This window comes from Pholis gunnellus (assembly GCF_910591455.1).
Source record: "Pholis gunnellus genome assembly, chromosome: 4".
Lineage (NCBI taxonomy): Eukaryota > Metazoa > Chordata > Actinopteri > Perciformes > Pholidae > Pholis > Pholis gunnellus.
This window is the reverse complement of record NC_136530.1, coordinates 25,476,641-25,489,559: the sequence shown is the minus strand read 5'-3', so window position 1 is coordinate 25,489,559 and position 12,919 is coordinate 25,476,641. Positions and strand designations below refer to the sequence as shown.

The 12,919-nt window shown below is 42.0% G+C and overlaps 1 protein-coding gene across 2 annotated transcripts in view; it reads right to left on the bottom strand.

Annotated features, from left to right (window-relative positions):
- nlgn1 (neuroligin 1) overlaps positions 1-8,062 on the bottom strand; it is a gene marked incomplete at both ends in the record, with an annotated part of 295,431 nt that extends 287,369 nt beyond the window's left edge. Inside the window, one exon of one of the 2 annotated variants that reach the window (XM_079158515.1) lies at positions 7,522-8,062. In XM_079158515.1, coding sequence (XP_079014641.1) covers positions 7,522-8,062 — 541 coding nt within the window. The remainder of the gene's footprint in view (positions 1-7,521) is intronic. The other variant, XM_079158516.1, reaches the window with a different exon arrangement.
- Positions 8,063-12,919: the final 4,857 nt, after the last annotated feature.

Sequence of the window (12,919 nt, the reverse complement as noted above, 5' to 3'; positions counted from 1 at the left end):
ACAAGCTGCTATGCCAGCTCCAACCCAATGAATTATTAAAGACAAAACAACTCTGATATTCTCACCATGTTCTGTCCTGAAGTCAGATTCAGATAAATATATTTGTCTTCATATATTCAATCATCTTAATGCATTTGCTATTATTATTCACAGTGTTTGGACTTGTGCGATATGAACTGCCCTCTTGCATGTACTTCTGCATCAGCTTGTGTTCTCTGTTACCCATAATGCCTTTTGGCATCAACATGCCCTGCCAGCATTGAGCTGTTGGTTTAGTGAAGACAGTGGTAGTAAAAGTACAGAACCAGCAAGAAGAGAGAAAAAATGGTGCAAAGATATAGATAGCGATTTAGAATCACTGTTTATTTTGCGCCCTGTTTTTCTTGTATTTTTTAAAATATAAATGATATTATATTAGCATTACATTACAGCACTGCATTGCTGCAAAACAGCTACAGAATGTCATTCAAATTCAAATGAACAAGCTGCTGCTTCCTGTCATTTTTCTCCACCAAAGAACAAACTACATCATTTTGTAGTTCCAATATCGACCTCACATAAAACATTGAAAGACATTGAAAGCCATCACAGATGTGTAGCAGTGATTTTGACTAATGTGCATGTCATATGAAATTGTGTCTGATCTCCAAACAGAAACGTCCTTGTTCTCCTTTCAAGCAAGTTTCTGTGTCACTTTTCATTTTTCTCTTTTTTTTAACTTTTTGTTCAGTTAGCTGTCATCTGTGAAACGTGAGCTTCTATTGCATTTACTTCAATCCTAAAAAGTGAATGCATGCTGCAGGGAGAAAGAAGAGCAACTGTAGTGCTGCTACCACTGATCTCATTACAGAGACCGCTCTCTCAGCATGGGACAACTTAATGACCCTACTCCATCCAGACACATCAAAAACACTACTTTAACCACAGAAGGCTTCTTTGAACCAGCATGGCACCGGACGGTACAATAGTCCTCATGGGGACTCGGAGATGAGTCCCACAGCAATTACACTGTGCGTCACTCACTTTCACGGTCTCTCTCTGTGTCCTGGTCTCACTTTGTTTTTGTCCTCCATTATTACTCCATGTCTGGCTTTTCATGCTGCTCCTTCATTACTGCCCATTATCTCTCTACACGTTGACCCTTTTAACCTCGGTTCTCTTAGTTCATGTGAACGTTGCTATAGTTCATATGCACAATTCAGATTCCTGAATACAAATGTATATACTATATTGTCAGCAATGTCTCCTTACACAACAGTTAGTCAGATATCTTAAAGTTACTCTTTTTTTTTTTTTTTTTTCAATGAATGTCCGGCAACAAAACGGAAAAGGCAATGTAGCATTAGTCAATGTTGACTTTTGGTTTCCCGCAGGACATGGAGAGCGGTGTCCTGGGTGACAGTCTGGTATTTTAAGAGCCAGCAACCCTCCCTACATGGACCTTATCACTCTTTATCCTTCGTCACCTGTAGGGGCTCACAATTACATGCAAATTGATATACAAATGAAAACTCATAATTTAGTTATAGCTAAGAACAGTGTGCGAGAACAGTGGTCCACTTCCAGTTCTCTGTTGCACTGTCTAAATAATTCTCAACCTTTATTAGAATCAATCAATTCAAGATCTTTGGGAGCGTTGTTGGGAGCGTTGTAAGGATGAGTTCAGAATATCTCTCCAGAAATGAAATCGAAGGTTCCAAATATTCTCTCATGGTGATTTCGCACCTGCAGCTCCAGGATGTCCGTTTCCCTTCCCTGCCATTTCACATCAGTTCGAAACTGTTAGACAACAAAACAATAGTAATTGTAGAGTGTGTTACTTAAAAAAAGAAGAAGAAACTAAACAGAACACAGCTGATTTGATTGATGATGACTGATTTGAGTCCCTCCCACACTTTAACTCTTCCAATCCAACCCGGTTACCTAATGCATCACTGTGGCTGCACACATCTAGCCATGAAATGACCCTGTCGCTCACTATGATCTGTCCACTTACACCATGCACCACTGACCACACTTTGTGCTACTGTGTTACTGATAATGACCGAACTGAACGAATCCACAGAAATAGGCTTTGCCGCTGTAAATGAAACCTCCAGAATGCTGTAGAACTGACTGTGGATTCCCCAAAGACTGTATGATTACCAGTAGAGCCTCTGTGTGACGCTGCACAACTGCTACTAGACAGCGGAGGTGGGCCGTCAGGGCCTGCAAAGCCTTCTCTGCTGGCCTACACAGAATCACAAAGTTATAGCTATTTTATAATTTAATCATTTTTCTTAAATACACTACATGTATTATAATTTATAAAAATATTGTTCCCATTATCTTATTTCCTCATTGCACAGCTACTGTGTTCCTCAGTTGCTCTGCTTCCAGTGCAGCTTGTTTTAAGTAGAGCTTTTATCCAATCAGATTTCACCTCTGTGTCTCTAGTAAGAAGAGAGGCCCGAGGCCTGCAGACTCACGAGTGCCTCCATGTGCAGGACGATATTGTTGATTTTCATAGTCTTCAACCAATCAGATCTTTAGTTTGAGATTCTTTGACATGCCAGAGCGGCCTGCAGGCCTACAACTACGTCAGCATTACTGCAGCGCTGCAGTGAGATTCAGCGTGTGCTGTGATTGGTCAGTGGGCGAGCACGTGACTATTTTGAAACGAAATTTACAGCAGAGGCTTAGTCGGAGTAGTAAGAGTTCAAATTGAAAAATATGGATGAAATTATGATATTTCTTGCATTTTGCTTGGTGTGGATTCTTTTTTTTTTTTACCTAGCTTTGTTTTTTGACACTCAATGGCTGAAATTGGAAGAGAAACGGATTTGTGAGTTGGGATTTAACTGTGGGATTAAACTCTTTGTCAACAAAGTAAAGAGGATGTGATCAGCATTTGGTAAGTCAACTGGTTCGTTTTTTTACATCTAATATCTGAATGGCCCTTGGGTGTGTAGCAGAATGCATGTTACTGCTGTTGTTTTTCCGTTAAGCTAGTTAGCCTAGCCTCCCGGAACACTTACGGGGCCCCAGCTGTTTTTGTTCCGGTTCAGAGGTCACACAGACCGTTGTCTCCTAGTGAGTGCAGAAAACATTATATTTCCTACAATTTAAGCTTCTGCATTTTCCAAATGCACTAGTATTAATGAAAGGTATTGTTCAGTTTGTAAGCCTCGTACCAAATGGTTTAATACGAATACGTAACGTTATATAGTTACAGCCCAAGAAACGAATAATAACCCTAGCTGTGGCGCCATCATGTGGTTATAAGGTGGTATTTCAGCAGTGAAGGCCCAGGTATGAAATGCACGGCCCGCCACTGCTAGACAGACATGACTCCCGTGAATAAGAGCTGACTAATTAACTTATTTTGTCTCCCTAAGATTCCTAATAAAATGACACATCATGGAAATATGGTATATCTGTTGCCGGCCTCAGTATTTAGGTACACTTCATATCCTGTTGACAACTGCATTGCCAGACAACAATGTCGAGATGATTCTACAAAATGCTGATTGCATTTATCTACCTTTTTATTTTTAAATCCAATGCCTACTATACATTTTTGAAATCGTGCTATCTAAAATATTACTGCAAAGCAACTGTGATATGGTTAATATTATTGGAAGATTGTAATTAACAATTGTACTTAAGCATTCATTTCACAGTCGGGCAACATGAATATAGGCAAATGAACAAACTTGATTAAGGTAAAGGAAAGATTGTTGGTACATTTAATAAAAGGGTGAAGGTTAGTGAAAGGTTTGTAACAGAAAGGCCTGAAACCTGACGCAGTGCACAGCCATCCACTGCTGCAACCTCGACCTCGCTACATAGAGGGCTCACTACTTCCTGTATTAGCATTGAAGGTAGGCATGGGAAGTAAATCATGTTGTGAAAAATCCAAGAAAGGTGTAATTCTCATGACCACCTGCTTCGAATGTTATCAGCCAATGAAATGCTCTTCATAAGTTGTCATCAGGAGCATAGATTTGAGGGGTGACTGTCCTACTGTACCTACTAATTGGGTCAGTGAGCTGTTACCCTCAATTGGTAAACTGGATCACCGCAGGGAGGTTCAAAATTGTAAGGCAGCGATCTCTATTGTCTGCTGTAATTATGACGTGAGGAAATCAGGTGACGTAATATAAAGAGCAACAAACATATTTAAGTTGTGTGCGTAATGTAAACCTAACATGTAGGTTTGTTTCAGATCAAAATATGATGCATGGCTAAAGCTGCAACCTTTTCTTTTGAAAGTGCAGCTTTCCTCTTTTGCTCTATCTAAAGCATTATAATGGAAGTGATGACAAGTGATAACACCATGGGCTGATAACATTCAAAGCGATGTTTTCACAGGCTGGCACAGATCAGGACAGAGTGAAAGTATGAAAATGTACTTCATTTTTTTTAGACCACCTTATTTATTTTGACTAGATGTCATAAAATTGGACCATCTGCTTGGAAGTCTTCATCTGTCCGGCTCCTCAGTGATCATGCACAGCTTCATCAGCTTGTTCTGAGCAGACCAGTGTGGAAGCTCCCATGTTCCTGGTGCTCCAATCAAAACAGCTCTCAAGCAAACCGCCTGCGTTCTGAGATTACGGTTTGAGATAATGTTTGTAATGACCAATGCTATATTGCTGCTGTACACTCAACCAGCCTAACACAAATGTGAGGGTATAGTATTTAACTGTTAAGTCTGCAAATAGAAGCCAAATTTGTGCTTTTTCTTTATTTTTATTGATTTAATTATAAATTCCAATATTTTCCATGTTGTGAGGAAAATCTCCCCGATTTAAATCTGCCTCAGGTCCTTTAATGTGTCATCTGTCTGTTCCGACTAAACACATTTTGAAAAAATATCTAATCATGAATTTTTTCGACTGATATTGCAATTGATTATGATTTGAAAATTGCAGTTGGCCATATTTATATTAATTATGCAGCCCTACTGTCTGTAATAATTGTAGTACGCTTCTTATTTGTTGACAAATGAGGTCGAATGAACACTGTAAATATACAATAATATGGACCGAATGAACCAACATTTCGTAATGATTATTAGATTAGATTATTAGATATTGCAGTGATTATTACAAAATGTAGGTGTTGCATTTTTTTATGAAAATGTAATAGTACATTATGCATTATGTATTAACCAACCAACATGGATGTCTTCAAGCATAACAAAAGAATTAAAAAAGATACAATTAATTCTCTACATTATTATCATTATTATTATTATTATTATTATTATTATTGAACAACACCACAAGTGTCACTGTATTCCTGAGCTCTCTTGAACACATCTGGAAACATCCTCTGCAATAAGTAATGATTTATAACAAAATGTGGGGAAATGTATAACATATTGCATTCAAGCTGTTGATTACAACATGCAGGAGATCTCTGCAACATGTGACAGTTATTACATAATAATGTATTACCTTCTGTCTAGTTATAAAGCAGTGTTAATAAACAATGTGTGGTTAAACTTTGTCTTTTGACAGAGTAAGCCACTACATACTGTTAACAAAATGTGGCCTGCATGCATTCATGTACGTACACTTTAATAAAGTGATGCTCAGCCAGTGGGTAACATGTTCTACCACAACAAGGCCACAGATCCGCCATCTTGCTTTTCTTTGCTTTTCGTTGTTTTTGTAACCAAACCTCCAGATTGTGTGGGTCTTTTATGATGGTGACTCTGCTGTATGACTAACATGTAAGCTTCTGTAATCTCCCAATTGAAAAGCATTCCCCCATTGTGTCTCTGTGCGTGCAACACGTCTGAGGAAAGGAGAGGTTAGAGTGCACATGTATCCGTGTAGTAAGTAGAGGAGGAATGTACACTAAGTGATAATGCAGCCTGCTGCCAAGAAAATGACATTAACACCCAGACCTTATCAAGGACACTGTCAGCAACTGTCTCTCTCTCTCTCTCTCTCTCTCTCTCTCTCTCTCTCTCTCTCTCTCTCTCTCTCTCTCTCTCTCTCTCTCTCTCTCTCTCTCTCTCTCACACACACACACACTCTCACACTATCTCACACACTCTCATACAAACATGGACAGACACTAAAAAGCGTGCACACATCCAGGGAGGGGAGATGCTGGGAGACAGGGAGAGAGACAGAGGGGAGGAGGAGGGCATTATCTTGATGAAACAGGGCTTGATACAGCAGCCCGGGCCAACCCGAACACAGCTCTGCCTTCTTTTAATGGAGATTACACAGTCATGGTCTAGCTTGAGCTCATCTTGTTTAACACTGCATGCAACTACATCACTGTGAGTGTGTGTGTGTGTGTGTGTGTGTTTGTGACAGCGTGTCTGATCTAATATGCTCCTATCTCCTTACACATCAAGCCTCGTTACCGCACAGCTTCTGACCCCAGATCTGGCAGCCAATCACATCGCCAAATCTTGCTGACCAATGAGAGCACACACGTGGATGGACCACGGAGTGTGGAGCAACACTACCTCGGCATCGACATCACAAGGTCTACAAATCACATGGCTCATTCAGGGTTGTAGTAGCACATATATTTCTGCTAATACCTGCAAACGTTCAGTCAGAGGAAGACTTTAAAATTGCCCTTAAATTTACCTCCAGGTATCGTTGAAAAACGGCCCTGTCTCTTAAATTTAGCATTCTGAAAACCTGCAGATGCCTCGAGTCGAAACCTGAATAATTTGTAGACCTTGATCTCATGATTGCTCTCAGCTGCACCCGAAGGTTCTTCTTCTTTTTCCCTCCTAGTTTCTTCTTTCTGTGGCATGGTATAGGTTGCGTTCAGATCATACATACCTCCTTGTCTACATATTTTCTTGCCCGGTTTCCTGGCACAATCCTTGGATATTCTCTTGACTGTAAAATGAATAAAAGACTAAAGAATAACATGGAGCCCCTGGACGCGCAACGCACACAGGAGCTGGCATGCACACGCACGCACACACACACATACACACACACACACACACAAAGCTGAGAGGTAGGAAAGGGAGAAATAAAGACAGGGAAAGAATGAAACAGACCAGTTCAGTCATTCAGCCAGTCATTCAGCCAAATCAGTCGGTGATGGTCATGACAACGACTGTCTTGTTTAATGAACTGCAGCCATTGTGGCTTGGCACAATATGCTCTGATGAGCTACAGTAATGAGGAGAGGAGGGGAGGGAGTCTGCAGAGGAGAGGAAACAAGGCAATGAGGAGAAGCAACAGGAAGGTAGAGGAGGAGGGAAAGATGGAACATGGGAGGAAGAAGATGGAGGCAGCTATGGAGTGGAATGAAAGGATTAACTGGTCTTCATGGATGTCACACACACACAACCACTCTTTCACACACTCATGTTCGATAAGCAGTGTCATGCACATTAAACGTGCACAGTGTCATGCTTTCCCTCTACTGACGGACAGACGGGGACAGAAACAACACACCCTTCATTCTACCAGGATGTGATGGGTCCAATACCCTCCGCCCACCAGCCCCACAATCATCCTGCCCCGGGCCCGCAGGCTAACTCACCATCCTCAGTGGGGACGTAGATGTTGATATAGAGGCAGTCCTCGCTCTGGTCCTGGACGTATGTGGACACAACGTCGATGCTGTTGGTGAACCACACCGGCAGCATCACGTCCGGCAGGCGGCCCTCCACGATGCTCTGAGGGCACACCGGGGCAAAGTGCGTGGCGTTGCGGATCTCCGGCCACGACGCCGGCGGCTCCGGTGGCTGAAAGCGGCGCTCGCCGGTGGGCGGGGCAGCGTACGGGACGCCCAGGAACTGCACAACGGGACCCAGGATCTCGTTGTTGAGCTCCTTCTTAATGCCACGCAGCTTGCCATACGCGGTGGTGACCACCGGGTCGTTCTCGTCGAGTTTCTGAGCCGACACAGCAGTAGGAGATGCCTGCAGCAGCAGCATCAGTCCCAGCCCTATTAGAGAGGACACCCACCGGCCGCTGCTTAAGGAACCTTCAAGCCTTACGTATCCCATCACCCTGCTCTTACTCTTGGCAGTCTGGAGTAGCTGACAACCAGTCCTTGAATGGTGCCTCCACTGGGACATGGTTGCGACTCCTTGTTTTCAACTTGTTTTGCTTGCGTCTTCTTTTGTCCTTTTTTGAGTAAAAAAGAATCCTTATGTTCTATCCCTCACTTACGCCATGCAGATGCAAACACAAAACAGACAATCACACTGAAACCACATTCGCACACAAGCATAAGTCGGGAAAACTCTGGAGCAGAAGAGGTGGTGGTTGCTAATGATCCTTTTTGAAATCCAGGCAGTGCAAACCACCCGGTGGAAATGTAGCAGCCATCAGTTACCGACAGTTCAGTTGAAGGGAAATCTGAGAACTATTCCTCACGATACGGACAATATTCCTCAAAAAGGTCCTGCCAACGAGCACTGCAATGAAGAAGAGAACAGCAAAGATGTCATCTTTAAGCTCCGCTTGTCAGAAGGTAGACAAGCCAATCAGTGATGAGGGTTTCCATCATTTCGAGGTGACTGCCGTGTACAGGAGCAGGAGCAGTCGTGCAGTGGGTAAACGTGTCGTCCGTCCCCTGCAACACAGAAACAAAATTACAATCAGCATTCACACAAAGACGGCTAACGAGATTCTCAATTCAATCCACTTCATTTTCTTGCCTTGCTGCAAGACAGTAAAATATCAGTAATTAGTAGGAGGGCCATTTGATTTGTGTTACACCCCGATGCACAAGCATCAATCAGTTTAACAGGAACATAACATCTATTTATAGCACATGACAGTAAGTGTAACAAGCAAGGTGATTGTCAGTATGCTTGGCGACAGATGTTTGCAGGTTATGGTGGAGACACCCGGTGCTAGTGGGGGGGGGGGGGGGTAGATTTGGGAGAGAGCCATAGACTTGGATGCATACTCCCAGCAGCAATACGACGGTATAAACTACAGGCGTGGAGAACTGATCAGATACTTAATCCTATCCTTAACCTTACAATCGTGCAAATATTGTGGTTTGAGTAAGAATTTATAAAGAAATATCGGTTGATGTTTTACAGCGAGGCTTAAATACAAGAAAGTATGAGGATGAGGTATTTTGATGAAATGATACAATGATTTCTGCATTAAAAATCACAGTTGAATATGGTTGACACTTCAATCTCATCTTTTATGGCAACATTTTCTGGTTAGCTGCTTGTCAACCATTTTTTTTGCTTGTAAAAGATTTGGGCCAGAGGTCTGAAGGGAACTCACACCTGTGGTATATGCTGCACCTGAAATCACCCACACTGATTGGTCTCAATGTGAACCCACACACGTCAGCCTTTTCCTTGGTCCAATTTCCCAGTGTTGACATGTGTGTTGTCTGGTGAGAGACGTGGCTATCATATGATGCAACACACTGCACCTGTTACATTTAATTCATGTTGCTACTGCCGGTAGACAAGAAACACATTTCTTTATCCAATACAGATGTTTTGTAAGAGAAAACCCACATCACCATCAGCATTTGATCAATTTGGTGTCGTAACATTTGGAAAGTCTAAAAGAGCTGCACTGTAAGTAAATTCAATTTCTTTTTTTTTTATCTAAAAAGCCTGTACAGTTAACAATATGCACAAGAGATGACACGTTTTTTTGTTGATAAAAGAAACACTATTTACACACACACATTTCAAGACATACAAAAGGACTAACCGGTGGTTCTGATTGCAGAGTTCTACTCTTTGCAGTATATTTTCTGTAACTGAAAGCTTATTTACATGTGACAAAAGCTCGGTTTTCTGAGAGTTTTTCAAAGTCTTCTATAGTTGTTTTTACTTCAAATCTTTCCAAACTTGATCACTTCCATACACCTGGTACGGTAGAACAACCAGTGAGACGTTTAGGAGTTTGATCACTGAAATCACTGGCCGAGGTGTTTCCTTATGCGTCCAGAACAAGGACGTAGCTGTAAAATACGTCATCAATACTAGATGATAGATAGATTTGCTGCAGGTTAAAAACAACACGGCATCTGGTCTCAAACTGTGGAAAAAAAAAAAGTGGAAAAGTGAGATCCAGTCACAAGTGATCCCTGTAGACGCATGAGTTGACACATTCTAATGCCAGATGTGAAGTGAAGGGATTGGAGCTGTCCACATGTTGATGCCAGATGTACACAGTCGAAGACCACGAAGAGTGATTCACAGCAATCTGGTCTTACAGATATATTACAAAGATTATTAACAGAACATTTTGATGTCTGAATGAACCTTTATATTTTTGCCAGCATGGACCTAAGTTCACTGGTGATGCTCATGTGCTCTATTCCTGTTTGAAGTCAGGGGAGAGGAGGTGTTAATGAGGAACATGGCTACACCATCAGACTACAGCAGAATAGAATATCTCCAACACCAGACACAGCAGCTCTACTCACCAGGGGAACACTGATGTAACAGCCAAACATGAAAGTGGCAGAGGACTTTTATTTTGAAGAACATGCTAGAACGTGCCTCATAAAAGCAACAGTGCCTCCGTTAAAGTAGGGGCCAATGTTTGCGATAAAACAGAAGAAGAAGCAGATCGCGACTGGCAGCGCAGAGAGCTGGAGGAGGACTGCAGTAAACACGGCACAAGCTGCTCTAATGCAGCCGCAAATCAGCAGGAAAATAAACCAAACCAAAGGCGGAATCCTAGTCCATCAACTACCACGGGGAATTAGGACCACTGTTAGGAAAACACAAGCAAAGATATATGGATTTAGAGAATCAGGTCAAAATAGAATAGGCTGCTTCGAGTCATACTGTATATGTTAGAGCATAGTCTATAAAGTCTGCAGTGTTTGCTGGTCTTTCCTCTGGTGGTGAAGTTGGCAATTGTGTGGACAATAAGCTACACGGTGGTGAGATGTTTGCCTGATCAGAAGTCTAATATAGAGCAGCGCACAGCTGCTGCACTAAACTTTGATCTCAAATCATGCTGAAACACATACGAGCTATAAAACTCAAGAGGTTATAACATGATTTCATTGAATAAATATATCATTGAAGAAGCAAAAGAGGAGGAAGAGTAAATCATCAGCAGAGGTGACATCAACAGAAAGGTTGATCCACAGGAGAGTGAAAAATGTACAAAATGCCTGACTGCATTGTACTCCACTATATTTAGATATTTTGAAGTGTCACCTTGAATTGCACTCAACTCTTGTGTTTTCCTGTTAAAGACATTATAAACACCGTAAACTAGTGCGTACAAGATCCACCGGAATGAAAGAAATCAAGTGATGCTCTAAACTTCCTTGTTTATCTTTGAAATGATGTCTTTATACTATTGCACTGTGTGTATTGCCACGCCCCTCTTGTCTGTTGCAAACATACTTAAAGCGTTTCTGAATGATTGTGACGCTCTCAGCTGAGTCTGGCTGGATTGTCACCAGCTCGCTGGGTCGTCGCTCGTCCGGGTGTATTGAGTCTGTGTGCAACACAAACAATCACAGTTTGCTTCTGGCATGCTGCCAGCTGAGTGGCTGTGTCTGGTCTCCTTTCAATCATCATATACACAACAGGTACATACATGAAATATGACCTCTGCGTTTTAGGAGCAGTGGACTAAAGTGAACTACTTGGGGTTCAGTGTTTCGGTGTCTCAAGGACACTTTGACATCGATACGACCTCCTGAGCCAACGCTGTCATGGTGGGAGTTGGGAGTGATAAAGAATTGGTTCAGAAATAGCACAGTATGGTTGATAAGAAACCACTTTAATTGTGCATTTGAAAGCATAACAATCCATATTCATTGTGTGAAATCATGTTAGCTGCCACGTTGACGCCAGAGGATAAACTGCTTGGTCGGCCTTTAAAAGTCAGCAGTTTTTCTTATTTGTTCAGGGACACAGAAGAATTGCCTACGAAACCTATTTTACTTTTAGCAAACTGAAGCATGCTAAATGGTCCCTTTGGATCATGTCAAATGAGGAAACCGTGGAAAATACCCACATTCTCTGTATATGATGGAAAATTACAACAGATTGAAACGCAGCAGGCTGTTGGAACTGAACATCACAGTCCACGCAGTCATGCTTTAGACCACAGACCATCTCCAGTACCTCATTTACCTGCAACCTTATGTTCTCAATCAGCTTCTTGCTATGAGCGTCAACTCACAGTTTTGTTTTTAGTTATTTTACAGAGATTTATTTATTTCTGTTTTTGCTGTGGATAAGACTCAGTTGTAGATAAGATAAGATAAGTTAAGATAGACTTTATTGTCCCGAAGGAAATTTGTCTTGGAAACATACATACAGTGTCTGCTGTTAAAACAATACAAGTAACATATTGCATACATACATTACATACACAGACTGTCGGCAGTCCACATACCCGCACACACAGTATCTACTGTACATGCAAAAGACTGCCACCAGCCAACAAATACATTTCACACCTGTACAACACACCTGTAGTGTATAGTTAAGATAATAAAAATATAAAAATACAAAAATGAATTTAAAAAATCTGTGTTACAGGGGTTAAGCTCTGGCTAGCTTGCCATTTAGGGCTTTGATGGACAAGGGGACAAAGGAGTTCTTAAAGCGGTTGAGCTGCACTGGGGGACTCTGAAGCGTCTGCCTGAGGGAAGAAGCTGATATTCAGGGTGGAGGACATGAGTGGGGTCTGAGATGATCTTCTGGGCCTGTCTGATGATAGTTTCATCAAAGACAGCCTGTAGTGTGGGATGCTGTCTGACTCCCATGATTTTCATGGCTCTTTGTGTTAGCCGGGTGATCTGGGCTTTCAGCTGTACACTGAGGTTGCCAAACCAGGCTGAGAGGCCAAACCACAGGACGCTCTCAAATATGGCATGGTAGAAGAGGAGCAAGACCTTCTGGTTGACACCAAAGACCCTCAGCCTACGAAGTAAGTGTAGCCGCTGTTGGACCCTAGTGCAGACATTT